General features: G+C 41.7%; 2 protein-coding genes across 2 annotated transcripts in view; both read left to right on the forward strand.

Moving 5' to 3' along the window:
* The window catches only part of LOC119741972, a 33,155-nt gene extending 26,276 nt beyond the window's left edge, over nt 1-6,879 (forward strand). The window contains exons 24-27 of the mRNA XM_038217944.1: nt 107-2,003; nt 3,008-3,154; nt 4,109-4,381; nt 4,585-6,879. Of these exons, the coding sequence (XP_038073872.1) occupies nt 107-2,003; nt 3,008-3,154; nt 4,109-4,381; nt 4,585-5,432 (3,165 nt within the window). The 3' untranslated portion in view covers nt 5,433-6,879. The remainder of the gene's footprint in view (nt 1-106; nt 2,004-3,007; nt 3,155-4,108; nt 4,382-4,584) is intronic.
* A 3,510-nt stretch (nt 6,880-10,389) lies between these two features.
* Nucleotides 10,390-23,411, forward strand: part of LOC119741973 (protein NO VEIN-like) — a 30,125-nt gene continuing 17,103 nt past the window's right edge. Inside the window, exons 1-9 of the mRNA XM_038217945.1 lie at nt 10,390-10,485; nt 14,447-16,843; nt 17,069-17,531; nt 18,238-18,416; nt 19,759-19,881; nt 20,687-20,868; nt 22,066-22,241; nt 22,399-22,733; nt 23,007-23,279. Of these exons, the coding sequence (XP_038073873.1) occupies nt 14,492-16,843; nt 17,069-17,531; nt 18,238-18,416; nt 19,759-19,881; nt 20,687-20,868; nt 22,066-22,241; nt 22,399-22,733; nt 23,007-23,279 (4,083 nt within the window). The 5' untranslated portion in view covers nt 10,390-10,485; nt 14,447-14,491. The remainder of the gene's footprint in view (nt 10,486-14,446; nt 16,844-17,068; nt 17,532-18,237; nt 18,417-19,758; nt 19,882-20,686; nt 20,869-22,065; nt 22,242-22,398; nt 22,734-23,006; nt 23,280-23,411) is intronic.

Consider the following 23,411-nt stretch of genomic DNA (forward strand, 5'->3'; position numbering starts at 1 on the left):
TTGTGCTATTTGTTTTTTCATATTGCTAATCACGCTCATTTTGGATTTTTAGATTTAATAATAAATGTATAAAAAAGTAATGAATTTATCGACAATTGTTTCTCAGGATGTGACACCCTGGGCGGACCTTGGCCAATTCTGGGAGGAACCAGCAGACGGTGTCTACAAAATCCATGATAATGCCTGCAAAGAGTTTGAAGAGTTGGTCCAAGCCAATCTGGAAATGTCTACCATACAAAGTCAGCGACGGTGCCTTCTTGAGATTCTCAACCACGAATGGAGCAGATACTATCCTGCTTTCATGGGGGCTGAAGTGTTTGACCAGTCTGGGACAAAACTTGCTAGCACTGAGTCCAGCTTTGCAATCCACCTGAAGACAAGCCCTTGGCTGCCTTCAACTCCGATCAGAGAGGACAATGCAGGTCAGGAGGTGTTTCGAAGGCCTAATGACATCTTCATATATTCAGTTAGAGCACGGGAGCTCCTGGGTGATCATGTTCCTTACTTGGATGCCCCTGTCCAAGGGGATGGAGGCCCCATGTTACAATTCATTGGATTGAAAACCATTGGAGTACTTGATGTCAACTTCATGATTTCAAAGCTGAAGTCGTGGTGCGGTGATGAGGGCCAGTCACCAGATCTTAGATCTGGAACCCCCTTCTGCACCTCCCTGGGTCACATCATCAGGGTGTACAGTTACTTGGAGGAGAATTGCCGTCCCAAGGAGCTCAAAGAATTATTCAGTGATCACAGAGTTGTGTTTGTTCCTCCGAAGGTAATGCTGCAAAAATATGAGGTCCCCGTTCCTGGCCAATTTGTCCACAAGTCTCTGGTATACTGGCAGGATCCTTCAAGTCTCTTAAAGAAGTACATCAAATGGTCCACCCGTGCCCAGCTGTGTGCACTTTACCCCCAAAACATGGAGGACTTCTTTCGAAGACAAATCAATGTTGACAGTATGCCGACCATCAAAGAATATGCCCAGGTCCTGGTTCATTGCGCTGGGGCTATTGCACTTCCAGACAATGCTCGCATCAAGGAAGAAGTCTTGGTGCTCTATAGCATGCTTGGTCAAAAGTGCTCTGCTTTAAGCTCAAGTGGACATAGACATTATTCGGATGAACATGCAGTTGGGTCAGCTCAGCAGGAACCAGATGTTAAGTCGAGTTCTGTCCAGTTCTTGAAAAGCATCCTTGAGGGGCAAGCAGTCTTTCCCACTTCGGGCAACAAGTGGGTGACTGCGGAGGAGAAGCCCCTGATCTGTGACAGCCAATCTACAGACATCCAGAAGCTCTTCTTGGACAAGAAGGAGGTGCATCTGTTGAATTTTGGAGATCGCAACCGTCTTGGCCGAGTTGTTGAAGGTGTGTCTGGGTCAGTAGACCAACAATACGTGGATGTTTTCCTTGAGGCATTTGGCATTGAGATGCTGTCGGACTGCATCAAAGAAGAATTCATCACTGAACTCACAAAGCCATCTCCCCTACTTCAGCTTTTCCTCCATGATGTCTGCCATTATATTCAGCTCTACATGAGCATGCAGCGCAATGTCAAGAAGGAGTTCCAGTCCACATGTGAGAAGCTTTCAACCACATTGAACATCGCTGCCAAGTTGAAAGTTATGCGCTTCATGTCAGCCAAAAAGATTGACAAGGTCTACCGTTTCACACATGACCCCAGTGTGTTTGCAGAGCAGAGCGTTGAGTGTGGACTCCAGGAGCTGACAGAGTTCTACATAGTGACAGGCATCTCCAAGAATCTGCGGCAGAACAGCAATGTGAGGCGAGAGGTGGCCAAACTCTTCAGCTGCGAGAGCACTGAGGTCCAAGAAGCATTGTTCAGTTTCATCGGCAGTCTGCTCCTGGAGATGGGGTCCAAGCGGGGAGAATCCGTAGAGAAAGGAATCAATGAGGGTATCTGCAGGGCCTTGGGGCTAACCTTCCCTCGAGAGGACAATGATGAACCGTGGGAGGTACCCAAACCATTCATCCCAGAGGAAGTTGGTCGGTTGATTTCTGCTCTTAAGCCCCAGTCACACATTTACAGTTTGGAGCTCCGGATCTCCACAGTTTGAAATTTGTGATAAGCCATGGGAGTACCGTATTCATTCTTAGTACATCTGTAGTTATCCGTCATCTTCCTTGGTTATATGGGAGGGGCTATGGAAGTTTAAAACTGTTCAAAAACTTCTGTGGTGAAACGTCATGAAAATGTGACATCCGTAGGACATACATACTGAATCGTAGTGTTATATGTGGCTATTCATACATATTCTTGGAGATTTGTAGCTCATTTGTGGTAGAAATCTCTACGAATTTGCTACCAATGTCCTACCAATGTGCCCGAATGTGCTAGGGTTCTGCTAAGGTTGTACTACAAATATCCACACTTTATTCGTAGGAGAACCTTGGTCATCTGTGGCCCAATCGCAGACAACCGTGGCATTAATGTCATCATTCTAAGTAATACCATTGATATTCTTTACCAATTCGTCCATACTCTTGACAAACCGTGGTGTATTCGTAGAGAAACTGTAGGACAGTCGTGGCCATCCATCCTGAAACCCCAATTCCTCCTTAATAGAAAGTTGATTGCTTCTCGGATCTCGATGGTTCATCATTATCAATTGATTCTTGGCAAACCGTGGATATTCGTAGCTCTAAACCATAAACGTGTGACTGGGGCTTTACTTTTCACTTATTGACTTAACTTAAGCATATTGCTTTTTTAGGAGCGACAGTCTTATGACCTATCCTGCATGCATCTTGTGTGTTTTAGGGGGTAAAGTCAGCATGGCTGAGATTTGTGTTGAGGTTTAAAGAGAAAAAAGGTCTGTCATTAAAAGATAATTAGTCTGAAAGTTTAGCATGAGGATTTGTATGCATATAAAACACAACTACTACACTTTTTGTGCAGGATATGTTCTTTTGCAAAGTTGAAGTTGAAGTACAATTTTCCACTTCCCCTGATCACTCAACTATTCTCATTATTTTTTTTAACACTTCAGTATTCAAACCAACCAAAGTCAAGCCGGTAAGGGAAGCTACACAGCCACAGCCGTCAGCCAGTTCACTGCTTCAGGGTAATGACGGTGCCGCTATTCGCAGCTGGCCGCCTCGGTGTGGGACCTACGGCCCACAAATATCAACCAAAGGTAATGTCTGGTACCCTGACAATTGGAGTCACTAATGAGTCATTTCAAATTGTTGAGCATCTGGCAGTGGAACTTAGAGAATTTGTTCATTGATGGGATTCCTTGTAAAATATTGCACATTGACACCATGGGGTATTGTATGAGGTACAAACTTCCGGGTACATGTACAAAGTGGTGATGTTGATGGGTTTCAGCCATTTATTACATCCAATGATTACGGTGTTCGACTCGTGTGCCGTGGTACATGGGTTCGAATCCTGACCGGGGGAACATGGTGCTTGTGCTCTTGAGCAAGGCACTTTACCACTATTGCGTCGTCCTTCGGATTGGACGTAAAGCCGTAGGTCCTGTGTGTTGTAAAATGCGCTTTAAAGAACCCAGTAACACTTGTCGCTACGAGAAGGGGTTCGCCCTGGTGTTTCTGGCAGTGGCCGCAGCACCTTTTAAACCCTGGTGCCACATAATGGGTCTCATATCTCTCATGTACTTCATTCATCTAATAATAGACATAAGTCCCAGTGCCTTGAGTACCTCAGTACTCCATTGCGCTAATGCCTGAATAGGTTTCTGCAACGTAGCCATACAGACATAGATACAGATACAGAGAGTGCTGTTTAGTTAAATGACAGCATTATGTGGACTTTAGATTACCTTTTTCCCTTCAGATTACTCTTGTTCTGCACTGCTTTTTTTTTTTTAATTTTACTCTTATAATTGAAAGCTTTATTTTGTAGTAGGAGGCTTCATTTTGCCCTCTAAATGGGTGAGGCAGCTTGTTGCCTGCTCCACTTGCAAGTTGCCCCCTTCACCGGTGATGACCGGTTTGAGGATGATCAACTCATGAATGATCAGCTCATGAACAACCTACACACCTACACATGCCTTGCACTTTATAGTATAGTGGTGATTCACTTAAGCAGACAGGCATTTACATTTTTGTTATGATTGTTCCAGCTGGTGGCTTTCCCAAGAATGAAGAAGCTGTCCTCAAGATGTGGCCTCCAGTCCAGCAGTTAGTTGGTGCTTATCAAGCTGCCCCCTTTTCAACAGGTCCTCCACAGTCCACTGGCAGGCAGTCACAACCTCGTTATGGCATGCCACATGAGGGCACTGCAATTACTCAAGGGATGCCACACTACCAGAGTTGCCAGGATGGCGTTGTAGTGCGGACCTCGGGAGCCAATGGAGGAGGGGAGGTACCCAATCCAGGGCAGGTTGCTGGACAAGGTAGGACAGTGTTTTAATGTGAAAACAATTTCTGAATTTATAGTTGAAATAAAAAGTGAACAGTTTGCAGTTTGGCTATGGTTTTTGGAGATGTTAAGTGCCATAGCGCGTTGATATTTTATTTGCCCTATCCAAATTACGGTGAAGGTTTTATTAAGGGGTCAAACACCTGTAATTGACAGTGCGACTATTGTTTTGTTCAGGTGGAAGCAGAGAAGGCATTGGTCCCCCTCACCTTCACCAACCATCTGCAGGAGGTCCAGTACAGCCCAGACCCGCCCAGGCACAGCAAGAAGCCTCGTCTCCTAATGAATCCTCAAGTGATCCCACACAGTTGGCTAAAAACATGGAGGGGCTCGGTTCAACAGAGGAGGATTCCTGGGAGAGTGCATCCTTGGGATCAGGACTGGTGAAAGATGATAATGGCAATGGTGATGATAATGTGGAAGGCATTCCGGCACCTGAGATGGTCAAGGGAGACTTTTACAGTCCGCCTCAAGTCCAGCGTTCAGCAGCCCTTCCCCATCCCTCCACTGGCAGCATCAAGAAATTCTTCCTACCACCACACACCAGTGGAGAAGCCATTGAGGTGGAGTTTGAAGACATTGCTCCTGGCCCAGCTCTCCTGGAGAGTCTTGAAGGCCTGGGCCGTCCTCTTGGCAACAACACAGACACGACGAACATTGCACGCTGGGGAGAGAAGCTGGTGTACCTCTACCTGCTCCAACAGGCTCAGAGTATGTCACCAGAAGGGTCAGAAGTTACAGTCAAGTGGGTCAACATGCAGGACGAGACAGGGGATCCGTATGACATCGTCATCACCTGTGGCTCACAGAACATCTACGTGGAGGTGAAGTCGACAATCAGGGACCAGAAGCAGGTTGTGGAGATATCGCCCAGGCAGGTGGCCTTCGCTCTGGAGATGGGTCAGGCCTTCCACCTGTACCGGGTGTTCAATGCCGGGAACAAGAGTGGGGTGAGGCTGGGTCGTCTGCAAAACCTAGCCCTCAGGATGGACAGGAAAGAAGTCAAACTCTTCATGTACCTGTGATGTGCCGATGAGTGGACATACAATTGCTGAAGACACACATCCCCATTCCTCTAAATTTCAAGTGCCCCAGGTACCTCTTCACTCAAAAACCATAACACACTGTACCTCCAACTAAGAAACATGTGGTCTGTGATCAGATGGTTAAAGGGCCCATAAGATGTTGTTACCAAATTTCAGTCCCCCAACTAGAAAATCCTGCCTACATCATTTGCTGTTATGTGGAAAATCAATGTAAGCTCAGTACAAAAAGTTCAATATTAGGGACGCTATGGAGTACTTTCTCTGCATGAGCAGAACAGAAAATTGAAACAGCTCCTCGTAATTGCAATTTAAAAAATATTCCTATGACAGTAGTACAGTCGTTTATGAAATTTGGGTTTCAAAGATCTAAGTTCTGTTTATTTCTTTGGCACAGGTACTGGTCTTTCAGTAGTATGCAGATCTTACTTCAGGGGAAGTTTCACCTTGTGGGTTAAAAATGTTTGACTTGTGATCAAAGGATCTGGGGTTCCAATCTAGATGGCGGTCATGTGCTGTGTCATAGGTTCAGCTAGGCACTTCAGCCCAACATAGTTTTCTCAGCCCAAAAGAATAAATGATATTGTCAGAAAGTTTGTAGTATAAGTGTAGAAGAAAAAAAGAAGTTATAATTTCTTTTTGCCAGAATTTATTTATTTATTATGTTTCATGTTTTTGTACAAGAGCCGGGGGGAAATGGGTTTGTAGGAGAAATATTTGTTTTCATGTTGGCATGATGTTTGTTATATTTAACCAGTTTGCGCCAGATGACCTCTATACCTGCAAAGGTTTTGCAGAAATCGAAACAAATGACGAATAAACATGCAAAGAAAGAGGCCAGAAATACGAGTGTGCTACCCGAGAGTGATGACTTCAACCTGCCTGACAAGATGTCGAGTGAAAAGTAATCCTGCACCTTGTTCTGTTCTTGTCAAAATAATCCTGGCGCAAACTGGTTCAAGAAGGCTTTTCAAACAGATGGATAGGTTTGAAACAGTTGCATCTAAAAATGGAATGTTTCATTTCACAACAGTCGATATGTTAACACACATCTTTCCATGTAAACTGGTAAACATCTTTTGAATAGCTTTTATTTAAATTTCTTTCATTTAAATTATTTATTAAAAAAAAGCCGAAGAAAGTGCCATTAGTCCCACGAATTCGTTTTTGGCAGTACAGGTCAGTTCTGAATATAATTTGTGTAATATTCAAGGATTGTGTAATCCAAATGTTTCAACCAGTCTACCAAGGAAGAGGAAGTGTATTGGGCCTTATTTAATAATACATTGTCAAAAAAAAGGTATTTCTAAAAAAAAAAGTTATGCAGTGGTATTTTGTGCTAACTTTGTAACAGTTGCTGTAAAGTACCATAAAAAAATAATAAACAATTAAAAAGGACAAAAATGAAATTGCTTATTGTAGATTTTCACTCTTGTGTACTGTGTTTATTTATTATTTTATTTTATTACACGTCTCCGCTGGCTGACCAAAAAAAAACCCCACATAAGGCCCCCCAAAAAATATATTCTGTCTCTGGTCAGACCAAAGTTCCGGAATTGACGCGGCCACGCGGCTTTTTTTTTTTTATTTGGCTTTTTTTTTCTTTTTCTTCAAGCTTTGATTGTACAGACAAGGTGGGGTACTATTTTGCTTTTTTGGTGTCCTCATGTACATTGGTGTCCTCCATAATTTGCCTTGGTGCTTTCGATCATTTGCCTTGGTGCAATTTCCCATTCCTTGGTGCTCTTTGGTAAAAAAATTGAGGTGCGGAAATAGAGGGCGCTGTTGGAGCTACCGCGGAACATTTTGGAAAAAAAAAAGATCGACGCGCATGATTAAAATCGACGCGCGCGCTGACCAGAGACCGACTTATTTTTTTTTTTGGCCTAAGATATACAGAATCATAAATTAAAACCTAAAGGTTTACAGTTTGAGAAATGCAGTGCAATGGGAGACTTTTGAGATACGTAGTGGCAACAAAAATCACAGTAGTTCTTTCAAATTGTCATAAAAAAACATATGTCAGCCAAATAATGAAAGGTTTGCGGAAACACCATGTGTGAATAATATCTCAACTAAGAGAATGGTTCTGAAAAGAACCAGAGGTATAAACTTGATGTTCCGGTCAGTATGCTCTGACCATCTTCAGGAGAATGCCTAAACTCTAAGAAGGTACCCTTAGTTATTGCATTGCCAGATCATAATAGAAATGTAATTACAAGATCGAGAGACAACTTGAAAATAAAACATGTGCCAAAACATTCCATGTTGCATAATTTTTCACCATGATGGTCTGTTCAAAATAATTATGCTTGAAACCATTTATGCTTGGGTACCCCAGCCCTGATGCAAGTTTGCAATGAACATCTATGTAAGGGATTCTACAAGCAACATATTAAAAAGTACTCAATTAGCTGTTTCACAACATATTGATTTGTTAACATGCACTTACCTTATGATAGGCTATATAGCCCAATATGGGTCTGTTGTTTGCTTTAAAAACATCAGAACCAGTTTGTCTGGACTTGAAATACTTCTGATTGTAAGAGGCAAATTTAACCAAGCCCAAGTTTAAAAGCTGAAATTTTGAAAACACACGTGTCTCAAAAATTAAACTGCATGTAAAAAAATCTGACGGTATGTTTAAAAATGTGAAAAAATGTATGTATGCTGAAAATTCAGTCTTGTATTATTCCAAAAGGACAATTAATGCAAGAAAGTAAACTGGAATTTAAATACCAACAAAAGTATTGAATTGTTAACAGGTATATGCAGGGTGACCGTAAGGTCGATCATGGCCAAATTCTGCTAATTGAACTTCAAAAATCTGTCAGATTTAAAAACTTGATAAAATACTAAAAATCACATGCAGTTGTAGTATTGCCTCAACTATAAAGGCTCAAATTACAAATATAAACAATCTATAGTCACATAAAGATTTATGAAATTGCGTATAGTTCAGGCAAAATGCGGTTACGTCACGCTGAAGTCCAGTTTTCAACCTCAGCACCTTGACCAGCCAACCTGTCCCATTATTCAGGGGTTTGTTTGAAAAGATTAAAGCTTTTTTAAAATAATTAATGTGTGTAACATTTTTTTAAATTGCTATGTTTTTCTTTTGAAATAACTATTTTTTGTATAATTCTGCCAGAAATCTGCCCAAAAAAATCCATTCAAATTCATGTCAAATTTTCTGTCAAACTCGTTTTTCAACAACGAATAATGTCAAAGTTAGCCGAAAATCGGCTAAAACGGTCACCATGCGTATAGCTTTGCGCATTGGAAGGGGAATTCCCTTCTTCAAGCGCATGGGATTTTCCCGTATGAGAAATAGCTCATAAATATTTATAACTTGCTGGCAACAGCCAATTGTGTTACAGCTGTATGATCACATGACAGGAGTGACTCACGCATTCAGTGCAGTGTCGCTGGTATGGTGGTGTACCCTAACGTGGCGCACTTCGACAACTCACTGGACATCCGTTCAAATTGCTTCAAAACCCAAGAGCCGATTCTGTTCAGACTTACACACGTTAGTGCCGGATTGAACACCTTCCAGAAAAACTATCTGTCATTCATTTTGGTTTAGTACAAATGACAAAAAAATTCAGAGAGTACGACAGAATTGTCGAGAAGTTACTTACGCAAAACTGTCGAACTGTCCCCTAACGTGGTGCGCGCCGCTGATTGGCTGAAATGGTTTGGTACCATGCTACGGTGGCCTATGACGATCATTTGCCCTGACGACAATTTGCCGTGAAAAAAAGTTTCGTTTTATTGCATTTTATGTTATGCAGGAAACAATATGGATCTTTAGGTGTTTACAAGTTTACAAACGGCTACAACATTAAAAACAGTTGAAAAGTAAAGCAAATCTCTTGAACCTCGAAATCAGAAAATATAGCAATGCAAAAAGACATGACCCTTAAATAAAAAAAATAAACATGGTCATTTCTGTTTTAGCCTCTGAAAAAGAACTTGCAACGTCAGGCCACATTGATTTTTAGAAAAAAATAAACAGTTACAAAAACGTACGCTCGTCCAATATTGTAAGAAAAATAAAAATAAAAATATCCAGTAACTTGAATAAATGTTTTCCCTCACATGGAATTCTGCCGAAGATCTCTCTACAAAAATGAATAAATAAACAAACAAACGATATACTACAAGTTTTTTATTTTAAAATTTAATACATGATTAAATATAAAACTCTAGCTCAAGTTAAGAGAATAGAAAAATCAGCAGTTATGTTTCAATAATAAATTTATTTCTGACACGATATTTAAAAGGCATCCTAGACGTTTTAAATACATAACAATTTCAACAATATTCATATAATGTCAATTACCTCTACGTTTTGCATATCCGCTACATTTACTCGATTATAATATCTAATCAAAAGTGCACCCGCACGGTACCGGTGATGCCAAGCCACATAAAAACTAGGCCTAATTGTATTCACTTTATATGTCTATTACAGGCTACCGTACATGACGTCATGACAACCTAGAGCAGACGACACTATTTTTACGTTCCGGTAAATTTCCAGTAAACTTCGGATTATTCTGCTTACTTTTCATTAATACTGATAACGTTGACGAATAATATTACTTTTTAATTAGTTTAATTGTTTTGGAATCTTGAATTAAAAGAAAACGTCTGCTTGTTACCTTTTTTTGGCCATTGTTTCTGGACGTCGACGGCATCTTGATACTTTTTGCTATGGGATCGTCTGGCTTTCTGTGTAACCTTTGACCTTCTACGCGCAATCGTGACGTCAGAAATTTGAATCTAGTATGTATATTTGCGAAGGATTGTGTGACCTTTATTAAGTGTTAATTGTAAGAAAAATGGATTGTTCATTTCGTCAAGAGAGGAGAAAAACCAAAGTGCGCCACGTTAGGGGGCGCGCCACGTTAGGGTACACCAACAATATAAATCGGCCGGCTTGCTTGCTTGGCCTAAAACTTGGTTCAAATTTTAAATTAACAGAGGCTAGTTATAAAGAAGTGTGTATTTAAACAACAGTTTATTGGTAAGTTATTTCCATGCTTTTAATCTTGACAGCTTTGAGCTTATATTTTCCTTCACCATCATGCATCATGTTGACATAAAACATCGATACATGTACAGTACATCATGTACATGTACATGTACATGTCTGTTTGCATTGTGTTTTCTGTGTCATTGTGTGTATTATAAGGCCAGCTTTAAGGTTATTTTGGCTTTTCCTCAAAGTTGCTGAAAAGTGAAATGCCTTTGTTTTTGTTAAGATTTTTTTGGCTTTTCCGCATAGTTGCGGAAAAGCTAATTTGTTTTTGCTCATGTTTTTTTTAACATTCAGTCTTGGGAGTTCTATCCCAAAATCCATAGATTTTGAACACATCTTTTCTCAGTGCCACTTCTAGCAGTCATGTATCTTTGTCATACATCATTCAATGTTTGCGTAGGCATTATCCGTGGTCAATGCATTCGTCACGAGCCGCTCGCACGCATAATTGGTGGCCAAATATCCTCACCATCGCTAACTCACTAGCTCTAACATACTGTTATAATAGTTATATACCACGGTAATATATTGTGAAAGGTCAAGAGGATCACGTGACATGTCACAAAAACGCATGAGTGATGTACGCCGTGGTACATGAGTGATGTACCCCATGGGGTACATTACCTTGATCTTTCCCGCTGTTGAAAGTGTCGTTGGTACGTAACGTAAATTGATGTATGTTCCTGTAAGATGTGCCATGGGAGTTAGTGATGAACAGCTACAACCGCCATTGTTGTTTACATCGTTCATCACTGTTTGTCTGCTAGATTTTTAACTGTGCCAATTTCGCTGCCAATTTCGCCGTAATTTCACCACAATGTAGGCAGATGATGACAACTGTTGCCTCCAAAAAAAGTGCTTTCTCTCTTGTTACAAAGACGAGATCAGAAATGTGATTTTTGAACAGGACAGCTTCAGCACGAGGACAAATACGGAAAATTCTGTGAAAATAGTTCGCCAATTCTGCACCGCAACAGGAAGAGACCCACAGTTTCAGACGTTACCAGTGACAGAATAAGAATTGGACAGCTGTAACAGGGTCCATGCTGTGACGGGGAACTGCTGTGACGGGGTCCATGGGTTTTGTACACCCTCTGGGGCAAATGGCACCCTCGGCTTTGCTTCGGGTGCCAATTGCCCCCTTGGGTGTACAAGACATCATGGACGCTGTCACAGAAGGCAACAGTTAATGTATCCGTGCAGAAAATACAGTGCTAAACAGCAACCTCATGCGGCCACTATATTTATATGCAAATCAACCAGATCTGATTGAATGCCTGCCCTTGGTCCAACCATCAGCTTATGTTTTCTTTATTTTGCACTAGATTTCTAGTGCACGACCTCGTATACGAAAACAGATAAGTGTAGGCGGGGCATATGTGGACTGTCCAATCACGCCTTGGTTAATTCCGAACAATTTTTTATAGATTTTTATAGATTTATATATTCTTTGTGTAGCCAGAGGTATTGGAATTGAAGGCCTTCGGGCCACAGTTTTTAGGTAAATTTTTTAATTCCGGGCATATGCCCCTGGCTTTCGTCATGTTCGTTTTTGTTTCTTGGTTTTTGGTTTTCTTTTATTTTGTGAATGTTTGTTGTTTGTGTTTTTAATGCCGAATAAATAATAATAATAATAATAATAATATGCAGTTACTTTGCAACATTACGTGTACAACTATGGCGGAGATGGTCATTCGTCGTCCGAAGATCTGATGCGTTGCTTGAATTCTAGCAGCGAATTATTCCTCGGAGACTTTCAACACGAGCAGCATGTCGTGGTCACAACGTTTTCGTGAATTTGCCGACAGGTTATAGGAAAGTCATCATTTTTCAGCCGTGCGACAGGCACAAAGCCGTAACAATTCCTACGCAACAATCAACCAATGAGAAAATGACTTTTAAAGGTCAGCTTTAGGTTATTAGCATAATGAGAACCCCTAAACCCCACGCTGACGGTTGGACCAAGGCGTTAGTCTGGGTCTAGTTGATTTGCAAATAGGGCTGCATGAATTTGCTGTTCGCGCTGAGTGCGCTGTATATATGCTAGCACTAGCGAGTTAGCACCAGCGAGAATAATTTTTGGCCACCGGTTACGTTACCATGCGGACGGCTAATGACGAAAGCTTGACACCATGAAGGCATAGACCTTATAGCAAAATGTGTACCGAAGAGTGACGTCATGATGACGTCCTCATGTGCCAAGTGACATCCTCATAAAGGTGCATTTTTCAATGACCTATATCTAAAGAACTACAAGGCCGATTGGGATGAAACTGTGCATGTTCATAGACAGGGATGTGTTAGAGATGAAAATTGAAGTGACGTCATGATGACCTAGATTTTTGAAGTTTTGAAGATTGTCGCCATATATCTCCTAAACGCAACATGCTAAATTCAACATTCGTTTTGTAAAAGGTTTGTTAGGCCACACAAAAAAATAGTTCTGCTTCCGATTACATGGCATTTGAAAATAGGGTAGGTAGGTAGGGAAATTATTTTTTTTGCCAATTTTTTTTTGTGTATGATCATATGGAAGCGTCTGCGCACAGTCAAGGGTAAAAGGTAGAAATTGATGGTTTTGGGTGTTTTTTTTCTCATTTTGCCCATAAAAAAAATTAGGGTAGGGGCTGTCATAATAGGGTAGGTATGGAAACCGGGAGCAGAACTATTATTTTTTTTGGCCTTGGGTCATAGACATATATGCACAAAAACGTGTAACACTGTATACTCAGTGTGCTACTTCCAATGTGAAAGTTGGAATATCACTTGGGCGGGAGAGTCTTACCCACGACCTTCTGCTTTCTAGTGCAGATGTCTTACCACTCGACCACCGAGCTTGCAGGATAATATGCTTCGAATCTGATGTACATGTAACAGTGGGTACCACAGTTAAATTATTCATAAGATGAATTTGCATCAGGGTGATGTAAATCAATATTAGGTTTTGCCCTTTTAAGAAGGTCATGGGTTCGAGTCCCAAAGTGATTTTTTTCTCCCTACTTTCACTCGGGAGGTAACACACAGCATTTATACGTTGGTGAAGGGCAAAACCTAATATTGATTTACATCACCCCAACGTAAATTCACCTGATAAATAGTATCAAAGGGTGGCTGTTATAATATAAGGAAAGGTCTGATCGTCATGAAACTTGGTGGGAGGTTCGATGATGTTAATAATGTGCATAATCTGAAGTTTCGTCACGATGACGTCGTCAGCCAACACGGTCCATGGCCTCCCTCCCAAAACGAACCCCCTTTTTTTTTTGTAAGTGACGTCGTAATAAAGGCAGGCACTGCGTACACCACCAAAGGCCTTAAAAAATGCTTAAAGTGGTCAATAATTGAAACAGATTGCACCAGCGCGCCCTCCCTCTTGTCGCAAGTGCACTGTCTTGTTGCAATTGTTAGTCCAGTTGCCTTTTAAGTTTAGTAAAAGTATGACAGACCCCCTTTTCTTTTTGAGTCTCTCTCCCTCTCTATATCTTGCTTTTTTAAGCAAAAGGGCGGGGGTAAATCCCCTCTAAATATTAGCCCTAATCCATCCATTGCTGAAAATTAAAGCAAAAGTAAATGACACCTTAATTAAGACGTAAAAGATATACGTAAAGGATATCACTTCAGAGAAATTAGGCAGTCAGAGATTAGGCCTGTGGGGTCAAATATTCAGAAAGCTTGTTTCGGTCTCAAATCTCTCAAAGATGAATGTTTAGGCCCCCTAATAAATCAGTTTGAACTCTACCATAAAAGGGCACAATTCAGTTTCAACCAAAATTTCGTTTTCTCACAATTCAGCTTCATACATAAATTTGTGGATTAATATGTGAAAATTAAGTGACAGTTTCCATTTAATTGTATTTAGGAAACCTATATTCACTGGATAAGGTAGGCTTCAAGTCCATTCCAGACTTTGTACAATGGACTTTACAGATGTTCTTTTTCTTCACAGGAAGACAAGTCCTTGTTAATTTGAAGGATACATATTCATGTCAAGATGGCTTCTGCATCTAATATGAGTGAGGAACAGGTTGCAACATTAAGAGAAGAACTTGTGGAGCTCTTGAAAGCAAACCAACCCCACATAAACCTTGGTAATCTTCAGGCACTCTACAGCAAGCATGTTAAGAAGGAACTTGCCATCAAGAAATTTGGCATTTCCTCGGTTAAACAACTGGTGGCTTTGCTTGGGGACGTGGTAGAAATTATCGCTGTCGGAAAAACCCAATATCTGATGTTGAAAAAGTTGCCAGTGGCCACAAAAGCGCAGAAGAAGGGTGGAGCAGGAAAAGTCAACCCAGTTAAAAGCAACACTGCTTCAGCCAAAGACATCGGAAATCTGTCAGCAGGGTCAGAGCCCAGCTCCAAGAGATATCGAACAGATCAATCTTCGGCAGTGGGAAGAGATACCTCGGTGGACTTAAGGAAGGATTTGGTGGAATTGCTTCAGAGTTCACCTGGAGGGCATATTGAACTGCACTCCCTGCCAGAAACCTACGAGCGGAAGTACAAGAGAGCCATGAACCTTGCTGAATATGATATCGCCACAGTTGACTTGATTGCTGATACATTCAGAGACATTCTTGAGGTTGTCAGTCAGTGCGATCACATCAAGCATCCACATATCCGCATTAAGCCAGAAGACGCAGCTGCTCAACAAAACAGAGTCGATGGTAAACGGACCCTGTCTAACAACTTGCGAGAGGAACTGAAAGAGTTGCTTAAAAATTACCCTGCAGGTTTGAGGCTAGCAACAATTAACACAAAATACTCACAAAAGTACCACAAAAATGCACCCAAGAGGCAGGTGATAATAGATACCTGCAAGGATGGTTTTGAATTCTTCAATAAGTGCAGCAAACCCAGGTGTCGTTTTCTTCAGCTGAAACCAGGTCATAGCAAGTCTGATGGTGATGGGAGAGCAAGCGATGCTGTCACCTCAGGTCAGCAACTCCCTCCCATGGTGTTCAACAATACAGGTTTGGGGTCGACTTCTTTGGGTCTGTTGGGAGCTGCCCCAGAGGTTTATTATGGTCCACCCCCAGTAGGGTTTGGAGAAGTTGCATTTGGAAGATTTGACATCAGTGGATCAGGTTTATTAGGCGCCTCGCCAGCTGTAGCTGCTGCCTCAGCAGTTCCATTAATGGGTCTTGATGTCGGTGCTGCAACTGAGAATCCACATACACAACCTGGACAGCTAGGTCTCCTTGGGCCTGTGGTACATCAACAAAGACAGGTTCAGCAACAGCAACCACAAAAACTTCCCCTGAAGAAAACTGCAGTTGGTCTTGTGCAACAAGAGCAGATAAGAAGTGTGCCAAAAGTACAGCCTGTGAAAGAAAGTGGGAAGAGAAGTAAGAAAAACAAAGTTAGTGGCCAGCCTCCAGAGATTACATTTGGAAGCTTGGATGCAACTGAATTGACTCTGTTACAGCCACGAGACCAAAAACCTAAGCAAAGTGTTGCAATCAAGCAGGAACATGTGCAGCAACAAACCCAACCGAAGTGGCCACAGCCGTATTTGAAGGAACAGCTGCAGGGGCAGCCCCACAAGATGAAAACAAGTGTCAAACAACTGGACACAAATCAATGCAGGGATGCTGCAGTCCTTAGCTCAAGAGACAAACAACAGGAATGGTCTGCATCAACTCAGCAACAGCAGCAGCAGCAGCAGCAGCAGCAGCAACGAAAGAAACCTAGACAGGAATACCTACCACTGGATCAGTACCCATCTCTTTCTTCATCACGAAGCAGCAGCTCAAAGCAACAAGCTCCTAAACAGAGCACCCTAGATGAAGTGGCCCAGACCCTTATTGACAACCTTGCTGCAGCCAATGAGCTGGTGACAGTGGAAGGCGTGGTGGAACTTCTCATGCAGCATTTTCAGGCTGCCAGCTTGCAAAAGCTGGGGCTACGAAACGAGAACCAACTACCAGCCCTGAAGCAGTTGATGAGGCTCCAGTCCAAAGTCAATGTCTTCATCCAGGCATTTGTCAAAGTCAGGGCCATATGTACGCTCCATGAGCTCAGGGAATCCCTAGCGATGGTAGATGCCCCAACCGGTTCAACAGAGAAGCTTGACTATGCTGCCCTTCACCTAGGTCCTTTATCCAAGCAGCCCCTGGTCTATCAGTTCTTTAAGTTTCCACCAACCAAAGATGACAGCGATATCCCCAAGATCACTACCATTGATGTTTTGGAAGTCCTGAACAGATTTCTGACTGCCAAAGATCTGTGGAGGGATCGTGTCAAGTTGGAGGACTTTATGGAATACGTTGTAGAAGAGTATGATCTGGAAGGGCCGTATGACTTGGGCTTGCGAATCCAGAGTGTTGCTCTTGGCATTTCAGTAAGTTTCCTATGTACAGTTCTTTTCTGAAATTAATTAACAATTCCATTACACATTTACTCATGAATGCACAAACCTTGTAACAATGATTTTTAGTAGATAATTTCTAGCTCGAAATGAAAAAGAAGGTCTTTGTACCAAATTAAAGAGGTGCAATTTTACATTCCTATCACTTCTAAATTTATGAAATAAATGCTACTTTTTACTTATATGTACTCTTTTCAGGCCCTCAAGACTGCCAAACGTGAACAGAAAACAACCATGGACCGGGCTCGTGAAAACATAAAGACTTCCATGACTGAAGAGGTGACTGAAGCCATGGAGAAAATCCGCAAAGCTGTGATATCACCTGCAGACATTACCGGGCACCAGTTCCCCCCGGGCCCTATGCTGGAGGTGCGGCGCCGCTACTGCAACGTGACAGCGGCAGAGGCGGTGAACATGGTGTTTAACAATGCCTACGAGTTGACTGTCAATAGCAGACACCTGAAGCAGTTCTGCTTGGCGCTGAAGAGCATGGTGATGGACAGGCTCAGCCGGTCGCTGTTCCAGTTGGCTATTTGTAGTGGTGACCTTAGTCGACCCAGTGACCTTCCAGAGGGGATTCTGGATTCTGAAGACGAAGATGAGGAGGAAAGAGGTCCTGATGAGGAGGAGAGAAGCCCAGTCAAATCAAAACCAACTGAAGGTATGGGGTTTCTTAAAACAGTGGCTTTGTCTCTGGCTCCAACTTCATATCTGTCTTCAGCATCATTTTGAAGACTTCTGTATCCAATGGAGAAGCAAGATAACAGAAAAAAAATCTGACCAGGTACAAAGGATCTGATACTGAATTGATGAATCTCTCAAGTCAGAGACAATAACTCTAGCCAGAGATGAGGCCAAGTTTTTTAAACACCCCTGTGAAAGATTACAATAAAGAATTTAAAGCAAATTATTCCCTAGAGGCATATTTTTATAAGAGCCTTCTTGGATCTTACAAAATCAATCACTGTGATGTTGTAGCCCAACTGTGATGGGATACTAAAAGTAGCTGGGCTCTATTTTCCTCATTTTTACAAAATCTTTTATTACATTGCCAGTGGTAAATAGGCTAAACACTCAAATTGTATGCAGCCAAAGTAACAGATGGTACCAACTGAATGAGAGAAATATGGTTGGTTTGGAATGTGTACAAATTGTTATGAAAGCTGTGCCAGATTTTTTCCATATCTGCTTTGTGTATTCCAAAGTGCGCTTGTACACAGTGCACAGTGTGCAAAACAAAATATGTACAAAGTTGGACAAATAAATGAAATTAGTTGAAGCTTTCCAAAGTATTCTTTGAGAAGTTGGCTATGTGTCAAAAATTGCTACAAACCTCTTTGTTTCTTTTTTTCTTTTTTGCCTCCTAGATCAAGTCCGCGAAGAGCTGCAGCGTTACCTGGAACGTATTCAGCATGGAAATGTCAATCTCAGAGACCTTGCCCGCATCGAGGACAAACTTTGCAAGCATTTTGACTATCAGGACTTTGTGTCGCTCAGCCGAGCCAGGAAAACCTTCCTACAGTTCCTTTCACTGGACCATCCAGAGGTAATAATGATAATAATTTGGGGGTGAATCATTGTTCTTCTTGTCTTAGTGTGCTGTTGGACCCTTTCCTTTCAGTATTTGGCACGATACAATTGTCCTGTTCTGTTGTGTATGGGCTATGGTGTTTTGCATACCCAAGATGGCAAATGGCAACTATGGGCAGCAGTGTCACTGGGCCACCTACAGTTAACCATTTTTTTCCCAATCGCCCACTTTTGCCCCGTCACAAACAATAGCCTCCATCAAAATACAAATGCGGAAGGGGGGGTGCTTTGTCACCTAGCCTCCATCAAAATACAAATGCGGAAGGGGGGGGGGGGAGGGGGAATGTAGCTCTGCGCCAATGTTAAAAAAAACACCTGCGCCAATGTTCAACATCTTGCAACAGGGGGCACTGTTCAAAGCGGGCGATACGGGCAAAGTGACAATGGGCATGGGCGTCGCGAGGGGGGGGGCAAGGGGGGCACTTGCCCCCCCCCCTGGAAAAGCAACCCCCCCCCCAAAAAAAAAAGGAAGAAAAAAAAAAGGGAAAAAAAAGAAAGGAAAAAGAGGCGCGAAGACAAAGTGGTGTAAATTTAATGAGTTGGGGGGGGGGGGGCAAAATGTCCCTGCCCCCCTCTAAAAACTGATAAATCGAGAATGTGTTGAGAAATACAAGCATTTTTTGGCAACAATTTTTTTTGCCCCCCTCTAGAAAAAATCCTGGCGACGCCCATGACAATGGGTGGCACTCTACACCCAAGCATATTGGCCCATGGACACAAGATTTTGCAGGCAGGCAGATACTTTTGCGGAGAAATTAATTGGGGTGTCCGCCACCCCCCCCCCCCCATGATGCCCATGCCAAGGGAAAGACAGGGTGCCATTTGTTGAAACACAGTACTGCCCATCATGTTGCTACCAAATTTCTTACCAAAGTCTTGCATTAATGGCATTTGAGAGGTCCATGTGTTGTTTTCCCACGTGTGACTTGGGTTGGGCCACAACAGACAATTTTGTTTACTTCGTAGCGTCTTCAGAGATTGGTAGATTACGCATTTGGGTAACATATGTTGGAACAACAGTGTTTTAAAGTCATTATACTGTCGTTGACAGATGTATAGTTGTTCTGGTGTTTGTTGTATACTAAACAGGTACATTGGCATATTTAATCGGTTCTACCGTGATCTAAAAAAAAAACTGCATCCAAATGGTTGTGACATTATAACAAAGTCCTATCTAACTCCCAAAATGCAATGCAATATTTTTGACGTCATAGCAACTCGGGTTAATACACCCACATACATTGATACACATGCTTTTCTACGATCCTTTAAAAATATATGTTTTAACATTTGCTCAGGTTTTGGAGAGTGTTGGCGGTACCCTGATGGGGCTGGTATCCAGCAATCCCAGCCAGGGGTCCATCTACAGACCCTCGCGCATGGATCTGGTGGAATTCATCCGACAGTGCGACCCTTGCAAAGTATGTGTTTTAAGCAACACCTGAAAGAAATATTTTATAACTTGGTGAAAAAGATCCCCCTTCCAAGCTTTTTCCAGTAATGAGCATGTAATCTAACAACAAATGCTGTCTCCTGATTGGCTGAGAGTGAGTCACATGGTACATACATTGGCCGTTTTTGTTTTTGTTTGTTTTATCTTCCACACTACTACCCAACTAGATAGAATATAGTGTACATCGATACATGAAAAAAACCTCCAGAGCAATGATGAAAAAAATGAAAAGTTAAAATTTACTTCTCAGAAGTCCTAAAGACTTCTTTACGAAACTCCAGACAAAATTAAAGTTTGGGTAAGAAACACGAAGAGAGGATTAAACTTAGCTACAATAAATGTTTCCTTTTAAAAAAAACCTCACTCCTATTCTTTCATCACCGCAAAATTGCTCAAAAATTGCATTGAATGTATGCTTAAAATCAGCTAAAATCATGTTATTTTACTTCATTCATGCAATTTTGATATGAGAAATAACTCCAGATTCCGTGCACAAGCCTTCCCTCGACCGTTGTAAAGAGAAAGTTGCATGGGCGGGACCACTTGGAGAGACCCTTGGTTGCTTTAATTGCTAACGTACTGGTGCCTGAGTGACGCTCACCTGAGGACATAATAATTTATAGTCGTGTTTACTTGACACCACACACACAAGAACTTGGGTGCGTCCCTCCCACGAGAGCTCTAATGCAGCCGTCTACTTTTCATGCACACAGTCCATACTTTCTTGTAGAAACAAATTAAGCTTTCCTTGGATTAAACTTTGACTTTCAAAGGAATCTCAAGACACCCTGGATATCTGCCTGTGTGCCCACTACCAGGTCAGCAGTGTGGAGGAGCTAGGACATGGACCTGTCAATCGGCTGAGTCAACAAATCATCAAGATGGCCAATAAGTTAGGCCAGCAAGAGGAGCAAAATGCCGTCATCTACGAGACGGCATTGTGTGCATCAAATAGGTGTGGTTTTAGTTACTGCCAAAATGTCTATGACCCGACCCAAATTAAGGAGTCCTTTTTCACTAGATTTACTTTTGAATAAAAGGAATTTTTGGAAAACATGTATACAGGCTGAGTTAAAAAGAAAGTGACCCGGATTAAAGATTTCTTTTCTTAAAAAGCAATCAAATTTGATACACCAATGTCTTAAAGAGCATGTTCTTTCACTCATCTGAGGAAGGGAATTACTGAAATTGATCCATGCCATCAGAAGTTATGCATGTTTTACTAAAATAACCCATTTTTATAGCTGTCCATGGAATGCCATTGGAAGCTATTGAGCTGAGTGAGAATTACAGATTACAGACAAGCATTTAAATACAAATGAGATTTAAATAATTCTAATCAAGACTGAAACATTATTTTTACTGTCAGATTTTGTGTTTTGAATATGAGGAAGAAGTCAACCCTTTTTTTTTCTGAAATATTGATGGCGATTTTTGCATGTTTTCCTTTACAAGTTATCGTTCATTCGATCGAGTTGGGAAAACATCCGTGTTTCAATGTACTCAATGGGTATTCATCAGTTCGTAGAATTGTAAATGAACAGTGGTGGACAGCCCAGTTTTGTGATCTTCTTTATTGAAATAGACATAACATGGGAATAGAGTATATGCACATTACATGAAATTTTCACAGTTAAAAGATAATAAGATGCACTTTATCCCTATGTTTTTTGTATGAAATGGAGCAAGCCAAATATTTGACAAGTATTTTTCTAATTCGGTCACTTTCTTTTTGAATCACCATGTAGTGGAAATCATGTATATCTGAATATATTACAATGTCAATATTATTCCCAAATTTTGACAAGATGAGTTGGGATTGACAAGTTTCAGCAAGTTTCGCAGACATGGTAGGAAAGAAGGCTTGTATCAGGCATGCAATTTTCACTTGGATCAGCTGATCTAAACTTTTTTCACTGCACACGTATGCCATTAAAATTAAAAAAAAAAATTAAAATTCAAAACAAGTCTTTCAAAACATGGAATTCCCTCTTAAATTTTGTTTAGTTACTTCCTAGATGCATGCCTGTTATATAGATGAGAGCCAATTAAGAGAAACCGGCAAAGGGGGCTTAACTTACTCCTGGATTCAGCAGTGTTCTATGCAGCATTTTAGTTTTAACTTATTTTCTTTCGCATACATTCTTTTAAGGCGGAATGAGAGTAAACGCAAGGATGTCGGCTTGTTTGGCTCTCAGAGCCTGGAGAGCGCCATCGCCTGTCTGGCCTCTGCCCCTCTGCTGGAGGATCTAGCCGAGTGGTCTCATTGGTCGATGGTCTTTGAGCCGGAACATGGAAACCTGAAAGCATTTCTGGAACGAAATCCTGGTATGGCGTTTGTGTGATCAGATATCTCTTTCTTAAAGCCACTTATTTGACTTTGCTTGTGGTTCAAGTTCTCTGCAGATTTTAATCAAATTTAGCTATTACCAAAAAGGATGTAATTTGGAATAAGAAATCAGAATCTTTTGATCTTGACTTTCAGGTCAAAGTGTGTCGCCACCAATAGAAATCAATGCCTTGGAGGTCCGACCAGGAGTCCTGCTCCGATTGGCTGCAGAGACGTCACCTGACCTGTTTGCCGCAGCCGCAAAGGGCGGTGACAGCATCACAGCCAGTGGTCATCTTGTCTCTTTGGTGGCCAAGGAGGGCCCTGGCAACACCCCCCTGGCATTGCTTAGCAACCACATGGAGACGGCTCTGAATGTTCTGGCCGTTGAGTCTGAGGGAGATGAGATGAAACACTGCACTGTGATTGGTTTTGTGCTGGACTGCCTACTGGCTGTGCCCCTTCTCATTGGACAGACAGTTGTTAGGCAGGTCTGTAGGGACGTTGTGTCCCAGATTGTGAAATGTTTTAGAAGTTTTGCTTTGAGAGATGTACATTTTAACATTAGATTTTGTCACTTACCAACGTCTTGGAAAAACATTCACAGGGTTGAACTGGAATGGGCCTTTAACCTACCATCTTGTTACCAGTGCAGATGTTTACCACTTGACCACAATTTCCTTGAGAAGCGGCAAAAACTTAATGTAAATAATTTTGAGTATTTTTAAATTTAAAGATTGACCCTACTGTTTTTGTCACTGCAGGTCATCTTAAATCCCCTGACAACCGTCATTGGGTCAGAGGTCAAATCAAGACAGTTGATTCTCAAGGCCTGCCGCACTTCCACCCAGAGGACAAAAATCCAGAGGCTGGGGCTCCTGCTAGGCATTAGCCAATGGAAAAACAGCTTCACAGAGGAAAGGATGCCCCGGAACATGGATAAGGAGGAAGACTTTGAAGAGGACTTCTTTGGAAATGAGGAAGAGTTTGACTTTAGTAACTTGCTTGGGATTCACAAAGCTCCAAAAACTACCGAGGTGACAATTTTATCGATTTATCTGAATTCTTTCTGGTAATAAATAAAACAGTTCCTCAGTGTTGCATCTGAATTGAGCAATATCGTAGCTTTTTGTAAAAAAAAAAATGCAACATGATTCCGAAATTAAGCA

This window comes from Patiria miniata, unplaced genomic scaffold, assembly GCF_015706575.1.
Source record: "Patiria miniata isolate m_02_andy unplaced genomic scaffold, ASM1570657v1 HiC_scaffold_5, whole genome shotgun sequence".
Lineage (NCBI taxonomy): Eukaryota > Metazoa > Echinodermata > Asteroidea > Valvatida > Asterinidae > Patiria > Patiria miniata.